Genomic DNA, 24,002 nt, shown 5'->3' with positions numbered 1-24,002 from the left:
TAGATTTCTCTGAAAGGACTCTGGGAATGTGTGCGCAAGAATCACGTAAGCAAAAATGAAGTATGCAATGAGGAACTTAACCCAGATCTGCCTGTTTCCTAGCTGCCTGCTTTCCCTTTTGTGTGTGAACGGAGGTGGAAATTTGTTCATATTACAAGTCCCAGACAGATTTTCTGTAACAATCTCCAATCCAGAACATGAAATCAAGTAACCAGAAGCCAGCCATTAAGAGAAAAGCATATTTTTCCCTGTTTCCTGCAGGACTGCAGAATAACTGTTGTTAAATCATTTCATGAACTACAACCCCAGTTCCTTCATAAATTATCTTTCTTCTTTTGCAGATATTATGTCAGAGATGTCTCCACTGTGGCTAGAGTTTTTGACCAAGGTGCAAGACAGTTCTTTAAGCACAAATAACAATTTTTGGGAATTTTTGTACAAAAAAAAAAAATTATAAGTATTTTCTAAGCAGAGGACTACTAGCTACTTTCTACTAACTCAAAAGTGTCTAAAAAAGAATTCTTTTCCAATATTACATAATATATTTGTGGCTCAGAGACTGAGCAGCTCTGAAGAAAATTTAATTTACAGCACAAAAAGGTGGCTTCTGAGGGAACACCAATTTGTGGGCATGGTGAGTGACATCCTGCTGTCATGTTAACAGCTTTATCACCGTGGATGTTGTTTTCCTGCCCTGGATACCTGGGCAAAGGGAGCTCCTGGGATCAGTAAGATCCATCCTGACACAGAAGCGAGGGGCCAGCTGCAGGAGAAAGGAGCTGCTCTTGCAGAGCTCGCTGCAGGATAGAGGCCAAAGGCCTGGCTGGGAAGCTGTGAAGTGCCCTGATAAATCCAGCACTGCAGAGAGCCACCTCCAGCCAAACAGCATCACCAGGAGGTGGAAAACTAATATTCCTCCACTCACCCTCCCCCTTCCTTAAGATGGAAAGTCAAGATATGTGCTTAAATAATTTCTTCCTTTTTTTTCTTTTCAAAGTAAACATTGCAAAGGAAAAGAGATTTTCTTCTTCCACCAGCAAGAATACAGGAGACAAACATGCTGAATGCTCTTAGTAAGCACACCAAAGACCGGGAGGACGTAAATGTTTCCATAGTAACATCCCCTCACACAGTCTAGACCGGCTGCATAGGATGCTCTCAGGGACTGTCAGTGGCAGGGAAACTCGTGGGCCTCTGTAGCAGGGGAGCAAGGAGGGTGGGAGGAGTGGGTATTGCTGGGGCCAGGAGGGGAACCAGCACAAGTAACAGAGATGTTTGCTCTTCTCTGGAGCGCTGGGAAAAGGGGAAGGGTCGGGGGAAGATGGGCTGACGCTGCATTGGGAGAGTGCGTGATGGCCATGGTGGCACTGGGCAGGCAGCTTTGGGCCCCCACTGAGCCTCAGTGCCCCCAAGAAGGAGCAGATGGGCTTTCTGCTGGCCCTGGGCTCTGCTGGGGTGGCTGGGGAGGAGACAGCATTGCCTGCTGTGCAGAAGGGTGAGTGTGAGGGCAAGTCCCCAAGGGGATTCTTGTGAGGGATAACTTGAGTCCTTTGAACCTTCCAGGAAGCCTTACCCTGCACTTCAATTAACAAAGCGTGTCCAGAGACCAGCAGGATTTTTTCCTGGAGACAGAGTGCTGAGGAAAACACAAGGGAGGAATGAGGCAAAGCAGAGACATTTTGAGCAATTTTGAGGGAGAATTACCTACAACCTCTATGGCACACACTAATTCACAGTGCTTGCTTGCTTCTCTCACATGGTACAAACAGATATCTGAAAGAAGTTTTCTGTGAGATTCTCATTGTAAGCTCTTTAGGGATTGCTTTATAGATGTTCCATTTTAAAACTAGACCAAAAAGCAAATCTATATGATTAAAGATCAGGCTGGGATGTATTAGCATCCATCTTTTATTACATACAAACAGAAAGTAAGTTATACATATGCTCTGCCTCGTTTGTTTTGGACTAGTACACCAAATGGAATCTCTAATAAATCATTCATTACTTACCCACCCCCTCACTGTCTTCTGTTTCCATCCTGCTATGTAAATATCCCTGACATTAGAAATGAGACTAATAAAAAAGAGGATTAAATCTGCAATTTACATTTGCAGCTTCCACTTCAATTATTTCAGACAGTTATGGAAACAACCCTGGTTGTCCACCTACATTTTTCTTACTGAACAAATGTGGGCATGCCAAGCACATGCTGATAGCTCACAAAATACGTGTCTCCAGAGGCTTAGTTACTCAGAATCAGCCAGGCTGTGGCCAGCTGCCACAAGTAAAAGCATCGTGCAAGTCTGGTAAGAGGGAGGTGAGCTGTAACTTGCCCAAGCATGATTTTCCTAAGCAAAGCTACAACTGGCTGAAAATGATGTTTAGCAAAAAATATGTGTGAAGGAGGGAGAGGAGGGGGTGCTGACTTTTGTTCAGACCATTGGGGGATATTTTTAGTTGTCTCATTGTCCAGCCTTGTTTTATTAGGATGAAAGGATTTGGGGGTCAGGAATAATCCTTCATGTTCATTAGCACATGTGGGCTCAGTTTAGGACACAAACAAAAGCCTTCCAGTTATCCAAGCAATGAAAGAACAGAAATGTATTTCATGTCAGCTGTTGTTCTTCATGGGCCTGTAGTTGATGTGATCCCCCTGCAGAATGTGTGCTCCGTGTGTATCAAAATGTATGTACCTGTACATTACCAGCATCTGCTGGCATCACATGTGCCAGGTGTCTTGTGCCATTCTGTGCAAAAGGATGAAGAGGAGAGTGACAGTGCACACTGCTTCTTTTTAGCAGTGTGAAGTTAGCAAGAGCTGAGGCCTGACAAGTAGGCACGGATTATGAGACTGCAGCATCTCAGCCCAGACACCGGTGGGTGAGTTAACAGCCCATCATCATCACTTCAGCGTCTTTAGATAAAACATTTATGGCCATTTTTATAAAACATCAGACACTTTCAGTGTCTCAGTGCCCCTTAGACCGGTCAGCATGAGGACCCCTTGCTGCAGCAGCCCAGCAGCAATTCCACTGCACTCCTGAACCTGGCTCCTAAACCATCGGCTTTGGCTGAAGCAGGTGGGAAGGTTGTTTGAGCTTATTTCAGCCTCTCTGTTCAGTGAGGGGGGTGCACAGTGAAAGGGTAATACCAGGCTGTGCTCTGTGTGCTCCTCTGGGGGGTTTGTTTCTCACTTCATGTCACTTCAGAGTGTTTTGATGAGGCCAGGAAGAGAGACTGTGCACAGGTGTACCCTATGAGTGAAATAAAACAGAGTTCTGGGGATCTTTTGGGCATGTGTGAGATCTCTGATTCTGGTGCTGGCAGGCAGCTTCAGCAAGAACACTGACACAACAAGTAGTTCAGATGAAGCTCTGAAACTCATTTGAGGATAAGTCACTGTTGAGGCTGTAGCTGCCCAGTCCCTGGGGAGGAACGCTGCAGCCATTACTCAGTAATAATTTTCCACTCTCCATAGGCAGCAACTGCTCAGTGATTTACCAGCAGACTTTGTACTGTTTTAATATCTACTTGTTTACAAAGAAGGAAATAAAAATTCCTGGTGGATACTGACGTAATTGTCATACCATTGAGTTTATAGCTTTTTCCTGAAGGAATGTCATTTTCCCTCCTAAGGTCTCTGTGTTTGGGGATTTGGCAAATTATGTCAGAAAGAAGATTATTTCAGAAGACTTTGAGCCTGTTCTGCTCCCTGCACTTGTATATGGTCTGACAGGTGGCCCCAGCAGAGCTTCCTCAAGTGAGTGGACTGGCCATGGGCAGGCTGGATAATAGTCCCTAAAGAAGACTTTGCAGGCAAAGTATCATATTGAGTAGGTGCTATGGCTTCTCAACCCACCCGCCCTCTTACTGCCATTGCCGTGGTGCTGGGTGAGGGAGGTTTGCAGTTCTCTTAACAGGAGGAGGTTTCTGTGACTGCTGAGAGAACTGGTCTGAGACTAAACCCAGCTCTGTCAGGAGCCAGCCACAGCAGCCCAGCCCTGTTGGGAAGGTACAGCTGGCCTGCTCTTTTGGCATTCAGAGGGTGAGACTTTCTTGAGGCCTTGTCCTGGCTTCAAGAGGAGACATCTCCTCTGGGTCTGAGGCAGTGCTGGTGCTAGTCAGGAAGGCAACATTTGAGCCATTCACCTCAGTCATGCAGTCTCAGTAAGGCACATTTGGATGCTGAGCACTTACCAGAAATACAGGTCTCCCGTAGGCAGGGCAGGCTCACAAAAAGGTAAGTCTGTCCCAGGGCACAAAGCTTGGGAGTCACCAGTCTGCTGATGATACCAAACATCCTCCTTTGCAGTGCAGAGTGATGGACTGAAGATGCATCATTCTTTATTCATTTTCTTGTTTTACATAGAAAAAGAAAAAAAAAAACCTACAAAATAAAATAAAATTTAAAAAAATCCCCAAGAGGAGAAAGGTTCCTAACCCAAAACACAAGTTCATTGCTCCTTGTTCAAAAAAAGGCTGGATGCTTTCTACTACTGTCTCTCTCATGACCACAGGTAGTGATTCAGAAAAGAGAAGGTTTGTGCCTTGGTCATGTCCTTGCCTCAGCAAAAACCACCTTCCCTGTGAATGCCAGGGAGCTGGGCCCCTGCCAGCATGCTCTCTAACAAGCACCGTGGGAGCTGCAGCTCTGCAGCCTCTGGAACTGCTGTGCCTTGTACTGCCTTGGCTCCAGCGCACCTCAGGCCCTCTGAGAGTGCCTCGCTGCTGCTGCAAACAAGCAGCAGCTGAACATGATTCACATCTTATTATCCATGTAAGTGGTGGTACTTACTGTCTCCAAGGCCCCCTGTGCTAAATAAATTCAAGAATCTGAAGGCAAAAATGTCATTCTGCAATACTGCTTCCAGGAACAATTGCTTCTTGCCTTTCAAGGGAGGTAAGGAGCCTGCCAGGGCACTACGAGTTTTGAAGTAATGCCTGTTGTGGGAAAGAGCCTACACAGTCCATCATTTGCCATCTATGCCCTCGTGTCTGTTGCCTCTGAGGTGTGCAATGCTTTGCAATGCTGAGCAGAATGAGACAAGAGGGTTGTACAGGACCAGGATCATTGTAGTGGGATGTCTTATGGGACAGTATCGCCCCTGTGCTTTTGTAGAACAGTGACAATTCTGCCACAGAGAGAGGAAGGGGAAGGGTGGAATTGCACTGAAGCCAGGGAATTGTTGCCTTACAAAAGAAAATCCTAAACAAAACAAAAATACAAGTAAGCAACTTTTGCCCATTATTTGTATGGAGAAGGCTTTTCATGAAGAATGTGGTTAGAATTTATATATATATATTTATTTCCCCTGAGAAGCTCAGCACTGAGTGTTAATAGACAGATCAAAGAGCTACTTAGCCACAGGAGCCAGGGAAATTGAACCAGGGCACAAAATAAAAATCCATCTTTTACTGTGTTTAATGTGATTTTGTTCAGAACTGAATTCTGCATGAGTACTTAGGAAAGCTTAAAATCATGAGAAGTTTGAGTTCCTTGAGCCAAACTCTGTGTCCCACTCTCTTTGCTGTTTGTAAAATGACAAGAACATTTCCTGTCTACAGAATGATTTCAGATCTTCCCTGCCTTACCCACTGGTCTTACCACCCTCTTTTGCCTTACTGTTTGCAAGATTATTCCACAGGATCACATACTGTAAAGAAAGGAATAATAGCCTGCTCACCACCACATTTCTGGGTCCTTGACATGTGAATAATGCTGTCCTTCTCAGAGAATGCTAGTAAAAATTTTATCCTTGATTGTGTAGGGGACACATTGTTAAATAAGAGCTATTCTAAGAAGGTGTTGAATCTTAAATTAAAAAACGAGAGAGAGAGGAAAAAAAAAAAAAAACAACAGAGTGGGAGGATATTCTTTGAATCCCTCAGATCATAAACTCAGATAGTAACTCAACCTGACAAGGATAAAAAAGATAAAATCCAGATATCTCAAACAGTTCCCCAAATGTCTGGACCACAGCAGTTCTCCTAGGGCTGGAAGCCAATACTGGGTTTCACTGGTAGGAGGTAGAATCTCCCATTTCTTGCTTGCTGCATCTGTGGGCAAAGCCCAGCATTTCAACATCCAGTCCGATTCAGTGAGCCATGCTGGAGCCACTGAATAGTCCAGGTAGTGAGCAAACATATTTTATCTTATCTGGAAGAGAAATTCCTTGTTTGAAAAAGGCCGCTCTTTTCTTCTGTGAAACTAAAATTTGGAAGAGGCTCTTTTTTTTTTTTCTGTGAGACTAAATTTAAAAAGCAGCAGCTGTCTGCAGCTTTTCTGAAGATTAGAATATTAAAATAAACCTTAAAAACCATGGATGCAACTAAGTCTTTGGGAAGAAAAAATTACTACATTAATAATGCAGTTCAACAGTAGCATGATAATCTCAAATTTGGGTTTCAGTCATCCTTTCTTCCCCAGTTTAAGATTAGCTACAAAATAGGCTAGAATTTATGTATTTATTTTTAAAATTAAGAGATGCAAAAATAAATAAGTAAAATGTAAACTCAGCTACATTAATATGCAGGACAGGACTGTGGTTATATAACAAAGTGGGCTTTTGCTTTTTCCAAAATTCACCTTCCTCCTAAGCTGTTTGTTCCTTAGGCTAAGAACAAAAGAGGTTCTGAGTCTTTGCAGCCTGGAGAACTATTTGTGCTCTTCTTCTTTGTAGCAACTTTTTCCATACTTGAAATAATTATCACTCCCCTCAATTATTTCTTCTTTACATTAAACAGACACTTATCTTTTGATCTCTCCTCCCTGTTCGTGCCAGGACAGCTTTTATGCAAAGGTGCAAACCACTGCATATATTAACCATGTATTGCAGGCTCTAGGCTTTCCAGGGGCTTTAACTTGAGGGGGTAATACCTGTCACAGATTTCACAGAGCAGCTTATTTTAGCTGTTCCTGTAAGACTCTGTATGGCATGAAACGTGCTTGATCTCATCTGATCTGTTTCTACCACAGGACAGATAAAAGGAAAAAAACAAAAGCAACGCAGGCAAGGGACATTAGAAAAAAAGAAGTTGTTGGAGATGTAGACTCCCTTTGTATCATAAAATACCCTCCAAAACAGTTAATTAGAGAGTCCTCATTAAGATAAGTCTTATAGGACAATGTTGCCACTGTAGCATGTCTTCCAAGAATTAAGGAGCCTGGGACCCATCAAAAGCAGCACGACTTCACACTTTATTTGACATCCAGCATTTCCACTCCACCTTCCCAAGCAGGCACATAAAACTGGGTCTTACTGCAAAGAACTTCAGCACACCAGACATGGGCCCCTGGCAAAGCAGGTTCCTCGCTGCCTCAAGGCTGATGCCTGGATAAGAGAGGAGTGCATTTGGCAGGGGAGAGGCCTGGCACACAAAAACCAAGGTGTGACTGAACAAGGGTGGGGGAGCTTGCACAGGAAAGTTTAATATTCCAGAGGCACGGAAGCCTCTGAAGTCTGGGGAGCCACATGAAAAGCAGGTGCCTGTCCGGGCACGCGGACTATCGGAGAGAGGATGGGAGGCTCAGCGCCACAATTACGCATCATCTTGTGACTGGTGTGAAAGCTGCCAGGAGCCAGGACGCTGCCGCACCGAGCTGATTACTCCCTCGAGACAAGCTGCAAAGTGCTGAGTGCCCAGAGCTGCAAAGGGAAAGCAAGTGAATCAGCAAGGGGCATGTCAGTCCCCAAGCACTGGTGTGGTGCAGAGTTATATCAGCATGAAGGTGATGCACCGAGGTGAAAGCAGAGAGAGATGTTCCTTTGTTTATAAACATGCCAGAGACAACCAGGTTTCTGTGGAAAGTCATTTTATTCCAGAATTCCACACACTCTGTCACAGATCATGCACTTGGACTTTCCCCTTTGCAAATCCACAGCCTCCAGGCCTGGGAGAGATGGGGCATCATCTCTTCACTTCTCACTGCGTGCCCACATGCTAAGAATGAGGGCCCTGATGGCAGCTTGCCAGGGGGCAGAAAGCGGTCTCCTGTTTCCATAATTGCTTTTAAACATGGGAAAAGAAATCCATCTGACTTGAACGATTAGCAGTGGAGCTCAGCAGCAGTGAAACCCACAGCTGAGCAAGTTGGTCCTCACCCTGTAGTTACAGGGAATAAGACGACAATCTCATGGGAAGCTTGTGTGAGCTAAGCTACAGCAGAACACACGGAGACATTCTTGGAGCTGAGGCAGCCAGCAGCCCAATGCACACCCTGGGCCTCATAACAATCAATCTGTCTCTGAGCCGCTCTGCCAGGAAAGTGGCTGGGAGCTGCCCTTTTCACATTCAGCTTTAGGTTCTCCTGCTCTGTGCTACAGGCTTGACCAGGAAGGAGCCTACCTATAGGTAAGGCAGCCCTCCAGGCTGTACGTCAACATGTGTACTGCATTTAATACTGAAAGGTGCCAGTTTGAAAGACTGCAACATTCTGTTCGACCCACAGAGTCAGCAGCATTACTGGAGGTTTCCTGCATACTTAATCCTACACCTTCTTCCCTGCTTCTATTGCCCCTTATACCTGACCCTGCTCTTAAAATACTCCCAGCTGCAGTGTCCCTGTGACCCATCACATCTTTGGCCTTTGTCAGGACTGCCACTGCCAGGGCAGCTATTGCCTGCTGTGGTGGCTGCCTGTAGGAAGTGATCATTTGCCTCCTGAGAACAGGCTTGTGGCTAGCTCAGAGGAGGGCAAAACTGAAGGGAAGAAATGATGGAGATGGTTGATGCAAGTGAAGTGGAGCAGAGTCTACAGAAAAGGCAAAAAGGCAGCTTCAGTCTCCATTTGATACACAAATTGAGCTCAATAGCAGCAAAAAATGGCCATAAAATATTAATTCATTAGGTTGCCAGGAAGAAGTAAAAGCATTCATGTAAAAAATTATATATATATATACATATACAGATATGTGTGTGACAACTGTTCTCAAATCAGCTCAGACAGTGGCTTCCTCCTGTTTCTATCTCACCTTTTTTATATCTAGAGTTTTAATCATTTCCAACCACATTGCTGTTACAATGTGAAGACCACAGTACTGGAGTCAGCACCAAGTGAGGGGTGATATCATACTGAAGAAATGAGCTTTGGGGGAACTCCTGACAACCCAGTTATTTTAATATTTTTGTTGACCTTCAAGTAATTAAAAACAAGGGGAACTTCCCCCAATAGCCTACAGGCTTCGAGTCTCCTTTGTCTGCTTTGAGGGTAGGAAAGCTGTAATAGGTTAGCCATCAGAAAGGCAGTGGGGGGGCAAGGGAAGGAAGAGGGGAAAAAAATCTGGGAACCAGAGTGAAGAGCAATCAACAGTTGACCAACACTCACTGCTGCAAAACTTACAAAACACAAAGTCACACAAACGGGATTCCTGTTAACCTTTGATAGACTACAGACTTTATATACACACACAAACTTCAAAGTACACATCTGGGAGTCTAGAAAATACCAGTGCCCTAAGGATTAAATAATTTAAAATGCAACGTTGCGTTATCACTGTATACAGAATGCTATCTGACACATTAGCTAAAATGGACGGATTGTCCAAGAAAGATGCTCCCTCCCCCATCTCACCAGCACTGCCTCTAAAAAAACCCAGGGTGAAAGACTTCCCTTGGTGGCTCCACTCCTGAAATTCACCTTGAAACTTCTCTGTCAAAGATGGGGGAAGTCCTGAGAGGAAGGGAGGAGAAAAGGAGAAGGATTCCTGCTCCCTCCAAACCCTGCTGCTGCAGTACTCCTCTCCACTGGCTAAGGAGGCTGGACAGCAAGGGGGAAAAAAAGCTGAAAAAGCTGGGAAAAGGCAAATACGTTTCTGTAACAATATCTATGCTGGTCTTTTGAGATACACACACGGTCCCAGACTCAGGGGGACACCTTCTCTCCCACTTCTTGAAGACAGCAGATGGCTTAATGCAGAGTATGAAGAGTCTACAGCCTGAGAGCAGCCATAGACAGGAGCGGGCAGAACTGCACTGCCAACAGGTCCAACCAGACAGAATGGGAAGGTGTGCCCTCACCAGTTTATTAAGAGTATTTGTAAACTGGGAGCACTGGAGAGTCAGCACATGGGAATGAGGAAGGGGATGGACAGCCTCAGTTCTGGGGAAGAGACTAAAACACACAGAGCAGATGGCAAAGCTAATATATTCCTAAATACCAGCTCTGTGTATGTACCCTAACACCAGTGTATGGGACAGACCCTTGCTCATGACACCCGTTCAGTTCTATCACCTTTACAGCCTTAGAGCTGGTGAGAATCTGGCTTGTGTGTGCTTGTTCCAAAGCCCTTTGAGGCATGCAGTCTTGTTTCCACCTCCAGTAAACCAGAACAGCCATAAGCTCTTGGGGAAAGGATGAAAAAAAAACAATCCCCATTCCCATGCATGTCTCCCACCCCTCCCCTGTAATCACCCTCTCTTCCTCTAGGCCAGAGACTAAAGAGCTGCCTTGTTCTCCACTCCCGAGGCCATTCCCAGCAGATCTGGCTATGCAGGAACAGCAAGCTCTGCTCCTTCAGCCTCATCACACAGCCAGACCACAAAGGTTCTTTCCTCTCCTGTGACAGCTTCAACAAGAATTGCCCATACAGGAGGTTGTGTTGCAGTAGACCGGACAAATCTTGGCCCTTAATCCTGAACCCAGCTTGCAAAGTATGAGAAGGCTCCGTAGGAGCAGGAGCTGTGGGAATTCTCCAATTTCAAGCTCTATAGCCCTAAATATTGCCAGTGTAATCATTATCCACTTAGAAATACAAAAAGAACCCTATCCAAAATATCTCACTCAGTCTGCCCTGCATGACTGGGCCAAAGGGACATAAAAGAAAGGAAAGTGAGACAGTGTGGGACAGCAGAGAAAAAGAAACGGGGCAAAGTCAGGCTGGAGAAAAATAAACAACCTCAGTGCAAGTCTGCTAAAATCATCACTGGATTTACCAGCCCAGTTCCACCTTCTTCAGACCAAAATGGGCTTGCTGCAGTAAGTGGACTACAGAAGAAAGAAATGCATAGTTTGGTTTACTTTTTCGGTAGACACTTAAACTCAGCAGAATTTACGTGATCTCAGAGCTGCAGTTTTAGCCTCTCTTCCCTAGCCAATGGGTACCTGTTGGGGCAGAGACGGTGGAAATGGACCAGTAGCACCAAGAAATTCAGTGGGAGCACCAACTCCACAGCAGGAATTACTAATGAACCAAAAGGGGGACTGGTGAAGAGAGAGAGAGAGGGAGATAAGGAGAAGTGGAGGAGACATAATTTGTAGTAATCAAAGTCTGCATTGGCTAAACCCTATCAACATTTCTGTAGGTAAGGCCCCATTACGTCTGCAGCAAGACCTCTGGCTCTGACAGAGAGCTGTAGAGAGTGTAGCCCAACTCATCCACTTCTTCGGGGGTGAGCTCTGAAAACAAGTTCACCTTGGGGTTCAGGGCACTAGGGAGGACACCTGCCTCCAAGTAGCCAATCAGCCCCTTCAGTGCCTGCAAGAAGCGATCAGCCAGCATGTCCTGGGACCAGTCGGACTCCTCCTGGGAGAGGTGCAGGATGACATTGGTGAGCTGGCTGGCAGTGAGGTGTCCCAGAGCTGGGTTTAACTTGCACACCGCTTTGAAGATCTTGAGGCACAAGCAGCGGCAGCCAGAATCGCCCTGGTCCAGGGCACGGAGGCGAGCCGTTTCCGCTGGCCGCAGGCTCAGTCGCCACAAGTTGTCATTCTGGGCCAAGCGGTGAGGTTTGGCAACGAGGACGATGTCACCCAGTGTCAGGGATGGTAGAAAGTCAATAAAAAGATGCCGATCTGCATCATACTGGACTTCCAGTGTCAAATCTGCTGGGGGAGCTGCTGGACGGATCACATAGTCCAAGAGACTCCCAATTGCTGGCCAGTTGATGGAGCCAGCTACGACTTTCTCAAAGGTGTCTGCTACAGTTTTGGGAGAAAGGTAACCTCCCACCACACAGCGGTCCCAGTAGCTGCTCCCACGAGGAAAGTACTCTGGGTTTTCTCGACGCACCAAGTAGAAGCCAGGAATGTTCATGATAGTGTCCTCTCCGGGGATACACGACCACAGGTTCTGCTCCAGCATCAGAGGTACAATGAGCTGAATGTGGTCAGCTGTCACTACCTTTCACAAGAGAGAAAAGTTGGTAAGAACAAACTTTCTCTCTCCACATTCATTTTATTCACCACCTTTAGATAGCCTTCTGTCCAAAGGAACCTGGAATAAGGATTCAGCTGTCTCACTCGCCTCTCTGCATGGGATTCCCAGCCTTCCTTTGTTAAAAGGCACTCTGAAGGACTATTTCCAACCATCAGTGGGATAATTCCAAGGTATAGCCAAAGCTAGTGCTTATGTGGGATGTACTATTTAGAGACCTGACATGGACTGCATATAGATGAATCATTCTGCCTCATATTGCTCTAAGTGCTCCTTGGTTGTGAGATGCAGTTGGCCTAGGGCACGGCAACACCACATGACAATTTAAATAGGAGACAGAGTATTAAGTTTCTAGACAAGCTTCCGTTGCCATGGTTTAATAATCCCATGCTACAGCTAGGTACACTGCCCTCACCTGGTCTGCTACATTGTTTGGAAAAGGTCATTAAAGATCCCTTTTCACCAGTGTGATTAAGACCCCAGGTCTAAATTTCACTGGACACTCCATGCTGCATTCCAGAGCTGTGACTCAAACAAAGAAGTGTGCCTCTGAATCACTCACTATAGCCATGGGCATCTTGCCATCAGGGAGATATTGCAGCAGGGACTGCTGTCCAATCCAGGTCTGTCATGCATTAAAATAAAATAAAGAGTAGGAAAGACTTACATGAATATACAGGACTTCTAAGGGAATATCATGTATTTGGATGGATATAGAGGGATGGAGAGAAAACAGACATCTACCAGAGAAACAGCAAGAAAAACACAGCTAAAAGGAGAGACAGCAGGGAAGGAAAGAAGGACTGAGATATTTTGGAGAAATAAAACAGCAAAAAGCAAAGGCTTTGCAGACAACGACAGAGCAGCCTGGTCACGCCTGTTCAAACAGCACTGCAGAAATCAAGGCTTGGCTCCACAGTGGGAAAGGCAACACCAGGGGCCTTATTGTTGTGCTGAGCCAGCAGTGCCAACAGGGAAGCCTGAAATGCCCCTGCCTGGTCAGCCTCCTGAATAAGGAGCCATGATGTCCCCAGGAGTTACCTGCAGGTCATCGTAGAGGCTGCCACTGAGGTACATGTCCCGCAGGGGCATGTCCGGCAGCTTGGCGCGCAGGAAGCTGCGCAGCTCCGTGCAGATATCCACGGCCGCCTGCTTGGCCCGAGCCTGCTCGTCCGCCGGGATCGCCACCCGCCGCCGGTAGTACGTGAACAGCTTCTCCTGCAGGGACAGACGAAGGCGGGCCTTCTTCAGCTCCACCTGACTCCTCTTGGCAGATGGCTTGGGCTTTGTGGGTCGAAAACAGTCTGCAAGACAGAAGGAAAACTGTTGAGGTTGCAGCTGATTTCGCTGTGAAGTGTTCCGCAGAATGGAATCTGCAACGCGGAACTGCGGTCTCCTAGGTCCCAAAAAGCTCTCGGCAGACATTTTGCAGGCTTTACGCAGGTACCGCTCCAAAGGGACGTGCTGAGGAACTTCAGAACATACTACTACGAGCATCAGAATGGATTAAAACAAGTTACTAGATTTGAAATTTAGCCAGTCTAACATTGTGTACAAGGATGTAATTTTAATGGCTACGTGGGCAGTATCTCAGCTCAATTCCATCAAAAATTCAGTGCTGTTACCAAAAAGTTCAAAAGCTTCCCGTGTGATGCCAGACCAGTGAATAAAACACTTTTGAACAACCAGCACGATCTCTTTGAGTTTTTAACATTGAAACAGATTATTACAAATTACCAGAGAAACCCAGTCCTGGCTAGCATATGAGATCAGGGAAGATTGTGCCACCTGGAAATGAAATAGTTGTTGGGAGTCTGATCAGCACAGTTATTAGGATGATGAGATGACAGATCCCGGGGCTGTCCCAGCTCAGGCCATCATAGCTCCAGTGATATCCCCTTAAACCTTCACTGGACAAAGACCAGAGCGCCCACTCTGAGGCACAACGCAACAACACAAGATTTACATCGCCATCTGAGTTACTAAGCAATGTCTGACCTGCACAGATTCTCTGAGCCCCTTTTTTTTTTGACTGGTTTCCCAAAGAAATAAGTCAATGCTTCCCATCCGTTCCAGATTTCTCTTAACATGGACCAAGAATTTCAGAAGTCAACAACGAGAATGAAAGAGGAATTACAGATCTAAGAGATCTTTGGAAGGGCTGTAATCCCTAAGGGGTGCAGGAGAAACCCCCAAGTCAGTGGCCCCATTAAAGCAATTGGCTGTTGCAGATTTGTTTGGCAATGGGCATTTGGCCACACAGCATGTGAGGAATGGCTGACCAAGCTGCACACAGACCCATCCAGCCCAGCCTCAGCAGCTGCTGTCACTTGTCCCACTGGGTTCTTTTGGACAGATTTGAGCTTTTTTCGTGTAAAGGAAATAATGCACAAAATCACAGGGAGCTGGATTTCACTGCCTATTTATGAAAAAAATTATTTTTCCATATTGAGTTTTAATTTACTTCTAATTGAAGTATTTAAGACACCATCATCAATGTTTTTATTACTCAGTCCATATGCTTGGGGACTCCAATCAAATGATCTAGACCCCATTTAAGACAGCTGTCTAGCTTTTTAATGTTTCCTCAGTAGAAAACCTATTGCCATCCCAAATATAACTTCCTTTAAAATAATCTGGAAATCAAGTTAATAGCTTGATTCTGATTTTTAGTTTAAATCTCCAAGTGTAAATCTCTTGAATTGAGTGACCAGGGATAGAAAGTAAAACCATTGAGAAAAAAGAACACATAACAAACACACATAACAAAGCATGGTTGGATTCTAAATTACTGATTATCCCACTCAGAAAGAAAACTACAGGACACTTTCTATAGGTTAATGAAGACAAACTCACTGATAAGCAGCACTAAACAAGGAAACATCAATCCAGAAATTACTTGGAAAATGGTAGGAATAATATAGGAAATACTGATATAAATTGCTAATACATTCACAGCTTGAATACTCCCCCCCTTAAAAAGATGCAAGCAAACTGGTATGAAAGGCAACAAAGTACTTGAAAGCAAGGGAATAGCTTTCTATGAGGGAAGATTAGCTATTCAGATTTAAAGGGAAAAAATGAAAGAGAATAAAGCTTAGCACCATGAAGTCATGAGAGGAACAAAGAGTGCAAATAGATGACTATTATTGACTAGTTCCCAATGCCAGTTCTGATTCTTGAAGTTACCAGTGGACCTACTTAAAAGAAAAACATAAAAATCCTGGCCAGACAAGAGTATTTTCTTCCCTGCATTCTTTTAAACAAATACAGGGTTTATAGGCCTGGATGAGTCTGTGATGCAGGAGTATGACCGTACCTCTTACCTGTGTCTGCAGCTGAAGGATCAGTGGGAAGGGTCTGCAGGGAGCGGCTGAGGCTGGTCTTCATGTCCTGGGTCAGCAGGCGTGAAGAGGAGCCCAGCCAGTTTGGCTCTTCCCAGCTTCTCTTTCCCGACTGGCTCAAGCGAGTGGGGCTGCTGGGAGCACTGATTGCCCGGTCGTACATCTAAACCAAGAACAGTTTGAGTGACCGAGGGCTCGCGTTTTATGCAGGCCATCGTCAGTACCCCGGCTCCTTTCGCTGGCCCTTCGCCCCTCCCCGTGGCCCCGGCGCTCACCCGCTTGACGGCCAGCGTGGCGATGCCCAGCATGGCGGCGCCCCCCACGCCCAGCACCAGCCGCGCGTTGGACAGCACGAAGTCGATGGCTGTGCCGATGCCGTTGTCATCCTTCTTCCCCTTGCGCTGCCCAGCGCCTGCCATCTTACCTGCAAGGAGCGGGAGCGTTACGCGCGCGGCCCAGAACGCCCGGCCCTGCCGGCTCACCCCTTTCTCCCACACCTCACACCCCCTGCTCCCGGGGTCTTACCACAGGAAGGGAGCACCTGACCCTGCAGCCTCTTTGATTATGTTCCCTCAAAGAGCTGCCTGTTCTCAGAAGTGCCAGGACAGGACTGACCAAGCAATGAACACATCCAAATTTGATGTGAGCTTTCTAATAATTGAATAGGTTTCATGAAAGAAAGTAGAATTTACTTCCGCAATATTTTGCAATGAAATCCTACATATTAAGCAAAACCCTATAACCATCCAGCTATTCTTCTTTTAATTTGTGCTTCTCAACCGAAGCACAGCCAATTTACTTTCTAATTTCTAATGTAACAAGTGTAATTTTGCTCACAGACAAGGCACTACATGGTTGGCCAACTGTTTGTCTGGAACAAAGCAGAATCTTCCCCAAGAACTGACAGGCAGTCTCAGAGCTTCCACTCCCAGATTAAATTCTGAACTGTGTCCAATCCCAGATACTTCAAAGACACCCAAGAATCAAGAGTAGAGACCACAACACATCATAAAGGTAACAGCTCCCTTGCCTTCATTTGATGTTTATTCCTGCCCTCGAGGCTGGTGGGTTTGACTCTACGACAAATCATGTAGAACATTGATATGAGTATTTTCTTACATGTGTACTTTTGTGTCCTCCAATTTCCATTTAACCTGACCTTGAGATTTAAATTTAAAGAGTCTCTCTGGCCAACGTGGCCTCAAGCTGTGCTGGGGAAGGCTCAGGCTGGACATCAGGAGGAATTTCCTCATAGAAAGGGTGATTAGACATTGGAATAGGCTGCCCGGGGAGGTAACGGAGTCACCATCCCTGGGGGTGTTTAACCTGGATGTGATACTCAGTGCCACGGTCTAGTTACAAGGTGGTCATCAGTCAAAGATAGGACTCAATGATCTCATAGGTCTTTTCCAACCTAAATGATTCTGTGATCCTGTAAAATAGACCTTACCACCACTGCACCCATAGGTGGATCCCCAGTGAACCTACATGAAAACACCAAGGAACTCTTTCACTGTGGCTTGAGGTCTGTTTTCTGAGTCAGTGTCCAAGATTCTGAGCCAGCCTGCCTGCCTGATTGGGGTGGTTTAAAACTGCCCTTTGTTTTTTCTAAAGCCAAGCCAGGGGGGACGTTCCTGCCTGGATGAACCAAGAATATATTCACTTGTCATCCCCAAGCAGAAAAATCCCTACATTTTTGCAGAGCTCACTGTAACAGCAGCAAGAAGAACGCGGTTATATCATTGGAAATGACCTACCTGTGACCTAATGCATTTGTGAAGAGAACAGGAGAGCCCTCCTGGTGTGCCTGTGGAAGCACCTTCAGGACTTCTTCAAGAAAGTGGTGGGTAGTGAGTGTTAATCATCTCTTCTGGCTGGCGAGGGGATTTTGGAAAGAAGAGGGAGGTAAGTGGGACCAGTGGGAGCTACAGGGAATCTCTAAACCAGGCCCCCGAGCCTGCTCTGCAGGAAAGCCTGCCCCTTCTCCAGCTGCCTTTCCTTGTCCTCCAGCCGCTGCAGCCCCTGGTTCCGGCGGAACTCGCGGCGGATGGAGGCGAGGTAGAAGTCCCGGTCGGTGTAGCGCAGGCCGCGGCCGCGGCGCAGCAGAGCCCGGTACAGAGTCAGCACCGCCTCCCGGGACCACGGGGCCATGGGGGACAAGTGTGCGGCGCGGGCGGGCGGGCGACCTGCAGAGGAGTGACCGAGGGCGGGATCCGGGTCAGCTCTTCCCGAGGGACCCGCCGGCCGCCTCCTGCCGCTCCGTGGCGGGCCCCGCTCGGTGCCGGGGCCGCCGGTCCAACGGCGCGGGGTAACGGCCCGGGCGGGGCGCGGGGGCCGCTGCAGCCCCGCGGGAGGAGCGCGCCCGCCCCGCACTCACCGGGCTGCGCGCGGGGCCGCTCCGGCGCCGCTCCCGGGGTCACCCAGCGCCGCCGCGCTTCCGCTTCCGGGGCCGCGCCCCCGCGCCCGCCAATCGCAGCGCCGGCGCCGCGGGCAGCGAGCCGCGCGCGCCTGAGGCGGCGGCGGCGCGGCGCTGGCGCCCCCTGGCGGCCGGGAGGGGAGCTGCCCGCGCCCGTCCCAGGCCGGAGCCCGGGATGCTCCCGGCTCCCGGGAAGCTCCCGGCTCCCGGGAAGCTCCCGGCTCCCGGGAAGGTCCCGCTGGCAGCCGCGGCTCGGTGCGCTGCGGCACAGCGCGCTGGGCTGCCGGCCCCGGGACAGAACGTGTCTGCGCTGCGCCACGTCACGGAATCACGGATTAAAAAACGGAATCAGGTTAAAAAAGCCCTCTGAGATCGTGGAGTGCAGCCTCTGACCGAACACCGCCTTGGCAGCCAGGCCATGGCACTGAGTGCCACGTCCAGTCTTCCCTTAAACACCTCCAGGGACGGTGACTCCACCACCTCCCTGGGCAGCCCATCCCAATGCCCAATCACCCTTTCTGTGAAGAAATTCCTCCTAATGTCCAACCCGAACCTCCCCTGGCAGAGGGAAGTGGGTCGATGCTGATCTCAAGGGACTTCTGGGATGCTTTTTACAGACTAACTTATCAAATTCAAGCTCCTTATCTTTGCCTCCAAGGAATCCCCAAGAGACCAGGGCCTGGTCTGGAAGCCTCAAGGCTCCAGGAGAAGGGCAGTAGCTGGCAGCCTCTCTGGGGTCTGCTTGAGCTGATGGAAGGAGACACCCAAAGCCAGAACCTTTTGCCCCTCTTTCCAGGTGCAAATCCCACTTTTCCGTTCTCACCTTCTCTACTATATGTCTACCCTGGGGCATATATATTTCTCCTTAGCCATCCCCTCCTTCCCAGGTCCTACCTAAATATACAACATAATGTGCTGTGCATCCCCAGGAGGGGAGGGTGAGAGAAAGAGCAAATGGTGTGTGACAGAGGAGAGCCACGTCGCTTCACACACTTCTCAGCGACACCAGATATGACAGTGATAGAACTGAACAGGAAGAAAAACAGAAGCTCCGGACTGGCTCACTGTGCCAATCTCCTCTTGTTCATTTCCTTTCTGCGATAAACAACCCCAATCGTCTTGATCTCTCTGTGAGCGAATTTGCCATGCCCCTAATCAGCCCTTTCTGAGAAGGGCTTACTTGAACTGCAGACAGTATTCCCAGAGAGGCCGTGCTAGTGATTTACATAATAGCATTATCATATTTTCCATATTATTCTCTCCTTCTTCCTTCTGCATGCTAATATTTTGTGTGGTTTTTTTTTTAACCTGCAGCTACTCTCAGAGCCACGGGTTGTGTGACATCCATGTTCTTTCTTGGCTTCTGAAGAACATCTGGAGCTTTTTAATTCTTATGTGCAATTAGTTTTCTCTCTTCTGACCTTGCACATACCCAGTTGATGCTTGTCAAATATATGGTGTTGCCAATTTGCCACATTTGCATTTTCCTCAGTCCTTTTTGATCTCCTCAAGAGTCAATAGCTTTGAATCATCTTTTAAAAATGTCTGGTATATTGCTCATCTTTGTTTCCAGCTCATCAGTTCATATACTGGGCTATCCAAGACCTCAGAGGTAGCATTTGTTTTCCCTACACTTAACCTGATGCCAGAATGAAAATCAATCTTTGAACCTTCCTCCCGGCTTCCTGCCTCCTCCTTGGGTTGCTAATTCTCAGAAATACTTCCCTTCTCACAAGAGGGCTCTGTCACCCCTGGGCAGGTGTGCTGACAAGCCCAGTCCCCAAAACTCTCAAGTCTGGATCAAAACTTGAGCAGCCCCATGTGGCAAACCCCCTGGTGCACTACCAATGGGATCTGCCGGGTCAGGCTGAGCAGCGATGGACTTCCCTGCTGCCCTCCTGCCATGGCAACCAAGGACTGCCGCCTCCATAAGCGCCCCCTCCCCAGCCTGGCCCCCTTGGGTTGTGCCTGTTTTGGTGTTTCTCTCTGTTCTTTCCCCCCCAGGCTGGCTGCCAGCTCCCGGGCCCCTGGCCAGCAGCTGCGTGTGCATGTTGTGAGCTCCTCCACCCACACTGTGCAGTGCTTCCAAAGTACCCCAGCCCTGGCGGGGACGTCACTCGCAGTGCCCACTGCCCAACGTGGGCTGCCCATGTGTGGGCAGGGGCTTCAACCGGCCCCTTCTCTCTTGCAAAGAGGAGGGAGAGTGTCAGGGCTGAGCAGCACATGACCGACGCCACCCCAGCTGCCGTGTGAGTGCCGGACCTCTGGTGACATGTTGGGGGCTGTACACTTGAACTCTACCTTGAGACAGTGAAGCCGGATCCCCCCGTCTCCAGGGTTTCCCAAACTCTGTTGACCTGCTGCACGCAGCTGCTGGGACCCACCCAGCACCCCCAGAGACTTGTGCTGCCCTGAGGGGATGCCTGCCCCAGTGCCCCAATGCCTGCAGAACCCTGTTGCCTGGTGGCTTCTTTGCCCATGGACTCACTGGGAATGGGGTTTCCCCTGTGACTCCAACCTGTGTCACTGTAAGAGAGGGAATTTACTTGCCCTGACGGGGCAAGGTGCAGGCAGAGAGGAGGGAGCACACCTCTGCTGTGCTCCTGGAGAACAATAACAACCTTTGTTACTCGAAATGACCAAGTGAGCTTGAAATATCAAAGGCAGCAAGTGTGACAGGGCACAATAACCCATGCTGTTACCTGGAATAAGACTAAGACATCCCCTGCTGTCCCCCGTCTCCTTAGGAGTCTCCAGAGCTGCCACTCCTCTGCCGGTCTTCTCATGCTTGCAGCCAGTCCTCCCACGCAAGCAGCCACTGCCACAGGCTTTGATGGCTACCAAAAGCAGCAAATGGCTGCCCCTGAGCCCGGCTTGCAGCCAAGTGCCATGCCCAAGGCTCCCCACCACCCGTGTTGCAAGGGCAGGACCATTCCCAGCCAGAGAGACATCCCTGTGCTGCCTGTCACCAGCCAGCAAACCCTCCCGGGACAGCAGGGAGGTGAATGTGACCCTCGGAGCTGCAAAAGGCATCCTGGAGGGGCTCTGCAGGGATGGGAAACAAACTGTGCTTGGAAGCAGAAGGCGGGTCTCTTAGAGGAGCCAGAACGCAGTTCTAAAATGCGAGAGGGAAGATGGATAGTGACCCACCAATGCTACCTGAGCTTGAGCTTAATATCCTTATTATCTTCTAGCAAATGGACCTTGCAGGAGGCCTTTTGGCAGTCTCAGCCCTGTTCAACAGCTCTGTTTAATTGCAGCCCTATTTCTTTATTTTTCTTGAGCAGTTGCAAGGATTAATGGCATTTGTACTTCTGCTCTCCAGCTGTGACAAGGCAGGAGGAGCCGAGGGCCAAGGGTGGCACAGGTGGCTTCATTCCCTGAAGCCCCAGCAGCTTTGATGTTGAGTGCATGTGGGAAGGAAGACAGGTGGTGAGGGAGGAGAGACCATTGATATGCAGCCACCTTTCAAGGAGCATTCCTGATTTAGAGCCGAGACCCACATTTTAGTAGGGACAGCACGGGAAGCCATGCTCAGAGTATGTTTTTGACAGGGGGAAGAAAGGAAAGGTCCCAGCCTTGCTGCGGCTGAAATGGGGCTTTTCAGATCCCCAACCTTCCATCTCTGCAGTGCAGGCGGCTGCAAACACTGTCAGCAGCGAGTGGTCTCCTGTGTGAAGCAGAGCTGCTGTCCCCGTGAGGAGGACACTGAGGAGGCTCAGTTTTATTACCCAACACACTGAAATTGCTTCTGTAGTACTTTTACAACTGGTCTGTGCCCACCTTCACTCTCCGCACGACTCGTGTTTCTTCAACCAAATTTCCCCATGGCTGGGTTTGCTGGGGACTCTTCTCATTACTCCCTGACTAGTAAGATTCCATCCCCTGGCCTCCCCCACCCCATTTTTCACTTTGCACCAGCTGCATGCTGCAAGAGGTTTACAGGGCCGTTCAGAGACCCTGCTTTTTTGAGTGCTGTTGTCCTTGCAATCTTGCATCACTACAACAGCTCCTGTTTTCTGCAGGGGAAGTGTCTGCAGAGAGCAGGGGGCTTACAGCTGGTGGTACCACCTGCCTGGGCTGAGCTGCACATGCTGACCTTGGGCTTTCTCGTGCTCCTTTGTGTGCTGTGCGCTGGGATGAGGGCCCTTCCGGCGTGAAAGTGGGATTTTGGTTTGTGTAAGGGTTATGTGGACTCCAGCTCAGGTGTGGTTTGGTCCCATGTACATGTAGAGCACCCGAGAAGGGCATGGCTGCTGTATCCTGCTGCTTCTCTTCTTTCTCTAACCAAAGGCACCTATTGCACACCTTGCCCCATTAAGTCACGGGCCCTTAGATAGATTTATTTCTGTCCCATTTGCCTGGTTTTGGTTTTGCCCTAGTCTGACATTCACTTCTGGGTAACAGTTTGAGACAAATGCTTTAGAAACACTGCAAAGCAAAAAGAACTGGGCAGATGTTTTCTACATTCTTTTATTTTTGTGTGTATGCCTGGCTCTTAGTAAGTGTCGGGGGGGGGGAAATGATATAACTGATGATTTGTTTCTCTCTCTTTGGAAGAAGTCCAGACTGTAGAACAGGGCTAAAATGCCAGGAAAGAGTTTGCTGCATAAAGGCAGGCTTACGTTATTTGATTTTATACATTCCTTGGATAACATATTTTCTTTAATTTGAGATCCTGGAGAAGTCATTTTACATCTTTATTCAGCACAGCTTATTTGCTCTTCTTCTCAGTTTTCCTTATTTTTAGAAAGGTGAAGTGTGTTCCCAAATTAAATCATTACTGGGGTGGACTTCAGCCAAGAAGATCCATGGTTCAAGCCATAAGGCACACGAAACATAAGAGCAAAACAATGGAGTTTTACATTGTGTTTTGTTTGGCAGGGTGAGGAGAGATATGGCCTTGAAAGATTCATATTCTTACACAGCTATAATATATTTTAAAAGACAGTAAGGACTATCTCCATTTCTCACTTTGCTTAAAAAAAACAAGCACACACAGAAATGCTGAAAATGTTGGGATTGCCAGATTCTCCTTAGTTCCAAGTAAAGGTTCATGCCTGGGGATCTCAGAGATGCTTACAGTAACGTCCCAAACATTAGCTGAAGTGGGCTGATCCTTTACCTTTTTGCTGATGTGCTTGTCCCTGCTGCAGCTACAAGGGCAGAGCTTGCAGCAGCCTGGCCCCAAGCCAGGCTCCTCAACCAAGCACCCATGGATTATATTCCATATGTCAGCCTCTCACTTCAGTGATTTGGAGCCCCTTCTCCAGATGGGACAGTTTTGCAGCAAAAGAGCAAAGCCCTGCAAAGCTTGCTCCCAGGTGAAAGTTTGACAGAGCATGTCCAGGAGCCACAGGAACACGTACCACTGCCAGGAAGCAAGAACATGCCTCCCTTCTGCCATGGCTGTGGCCATATCCTCTCTGTGGCGGTGCTGTGGAAAGCAGGGCAGCCAGTGCCTGCAGCTGTGGGCACGTGAGCATGAAGCCATTTGCTGGTGACGCTCTCCAGGGCTGGGGTGACTCTCCCTGGCTGCTCCACGGGCTGCCTGCCAGCCAGCTGAGACCTCGCTGCTGCCCCAGCTGAGCTGCTAAAGCAGTGAGATTTAGAAGCATAATATAAAATTGGACTAATAATTAAAAATTGACTGGCCCTGCTAAGCAGTACATTAAAACGTGTCCGTACACAGGGAATGAACGTATCCCAGCAACAAAAACAAACAGCTGGCAAAATGGGGTCTGGTATCCCCTTTCCAGCTTTCTGAAAGGTGTCTTAAGTTTATAATGAAGTCACTTTGTTTCCAAGCACGCTGGTGTTTGGAAACAGCATGTCCATCCCTTTATCAGCCAACCGATAGGCAGCAACCAGGAATCAGCTGGAGCCAACCCCTCCGTGAGCCAGAGACAGAGGGTCCCTAACAGCCTAACAGTGTTGTACAGTGCCCAGGATGAGCACCAGGCATCCATGGCAAAGAGAAAGAGCTTGGGAGAAACCACTGACTTCGAGGCAGGGCACACCAGAGCTCCTCCATCCTGCATCATCGCATCCAACACCTGCTGGGGTACTGAAATTCTGCAAAACATGCAG

The 24,002-nt window shown here is 48.1% G+C and overlaps 2 protein-coding genes across 3 annotated transcripts; both read right to left on the bottom strand.

The window, feature by feature from the left end:
- Nucleotides 1–7,796: 7,796 nt before the first annotated feature.
- On the bottom strand, nucleotides 7,797–17,342 carry LOC125324345 (mitochondrial dynamics protein MID51). Of its 2 annotated transcripts, XM_048300016.1 has the most exons (5): nucleotides 17,254–17,340; nucleotides 15,772–15,920; nucleotides 15,479–15,659; nucleotides 13,194–13,456; nucleotides 7,797–12,119 (listed from the first exon to the last, which is right to left on the bottom strand). In XM_048300016.1, exons 2-5 carry the CDS (start codon nucleotides 15,913–15,915, stop codon nucleotides 11,313–11,315), a joined length of 1,395 nt encoding a protein of 464 aa, XP_048155973.1. In that variant the 5' UTR covers nucleotides 15,916–15,920; nucleotides 17,254–17,340; the 3' UTR covers nucleotides 7,797–11,312. The 2 variants fall into 2 exon arrangements, with proteins under 2 accessions (XP_048155973.1, XP_048155974.1); XM_048300017.1 differs by lacking the exon at nucleotides 15,772–15,920 and having other exon boundaries at nucleotides 17,254–17,342.
- An 88-nt stretch (nucleotides 17,343–17,430) lies between these two features.
- On the bottom strand, nucleotides 17,431–17,915 carry LOC125324349 (MIEF1 upstream open reading frame protein-like). Its single transcript, XM_048300020.1, has 2 exons — nucleotides 17,874–17,915; nucleotides 17,431–17,682 (listed from the first exon to the last, which is right to left on the bottom strand). Exon 2 carries the CDS (start codon nucleotides 17,645–17,647, stop codon nucleotides 17,435–17,437), a length of 213 nt encoding a protein of 70 aa, XP_048155977.1. The 5' UTR covers nucleotides 17,648–17,682; nucleotides 17,874–17,915; the 3' UTR covers nucleotides 17,431–17,434.
- Between the last annotated feature and the right edge of the window lie 6,087 nt (nucleotides 17,916–24,002).

Source organism: Corvus hawaiiensis, chromosome 4, assembly GCF_020740725.1.
Source record: "Corvus hawaiiensis isolate bCorHaw1 chromosome 4, bCorHaw1.pri.cur, whole genome shotgun sequence".
Taxonomy (NCBI): Eukaryota; Metazoa; Chordata; class Aves; order Passeriformes; family Corvidae; genus Corvus; species Corvus hawaiiensis.
This window is presented reverse-complemented; position numbering and strand designations above follow the sequence as displayed.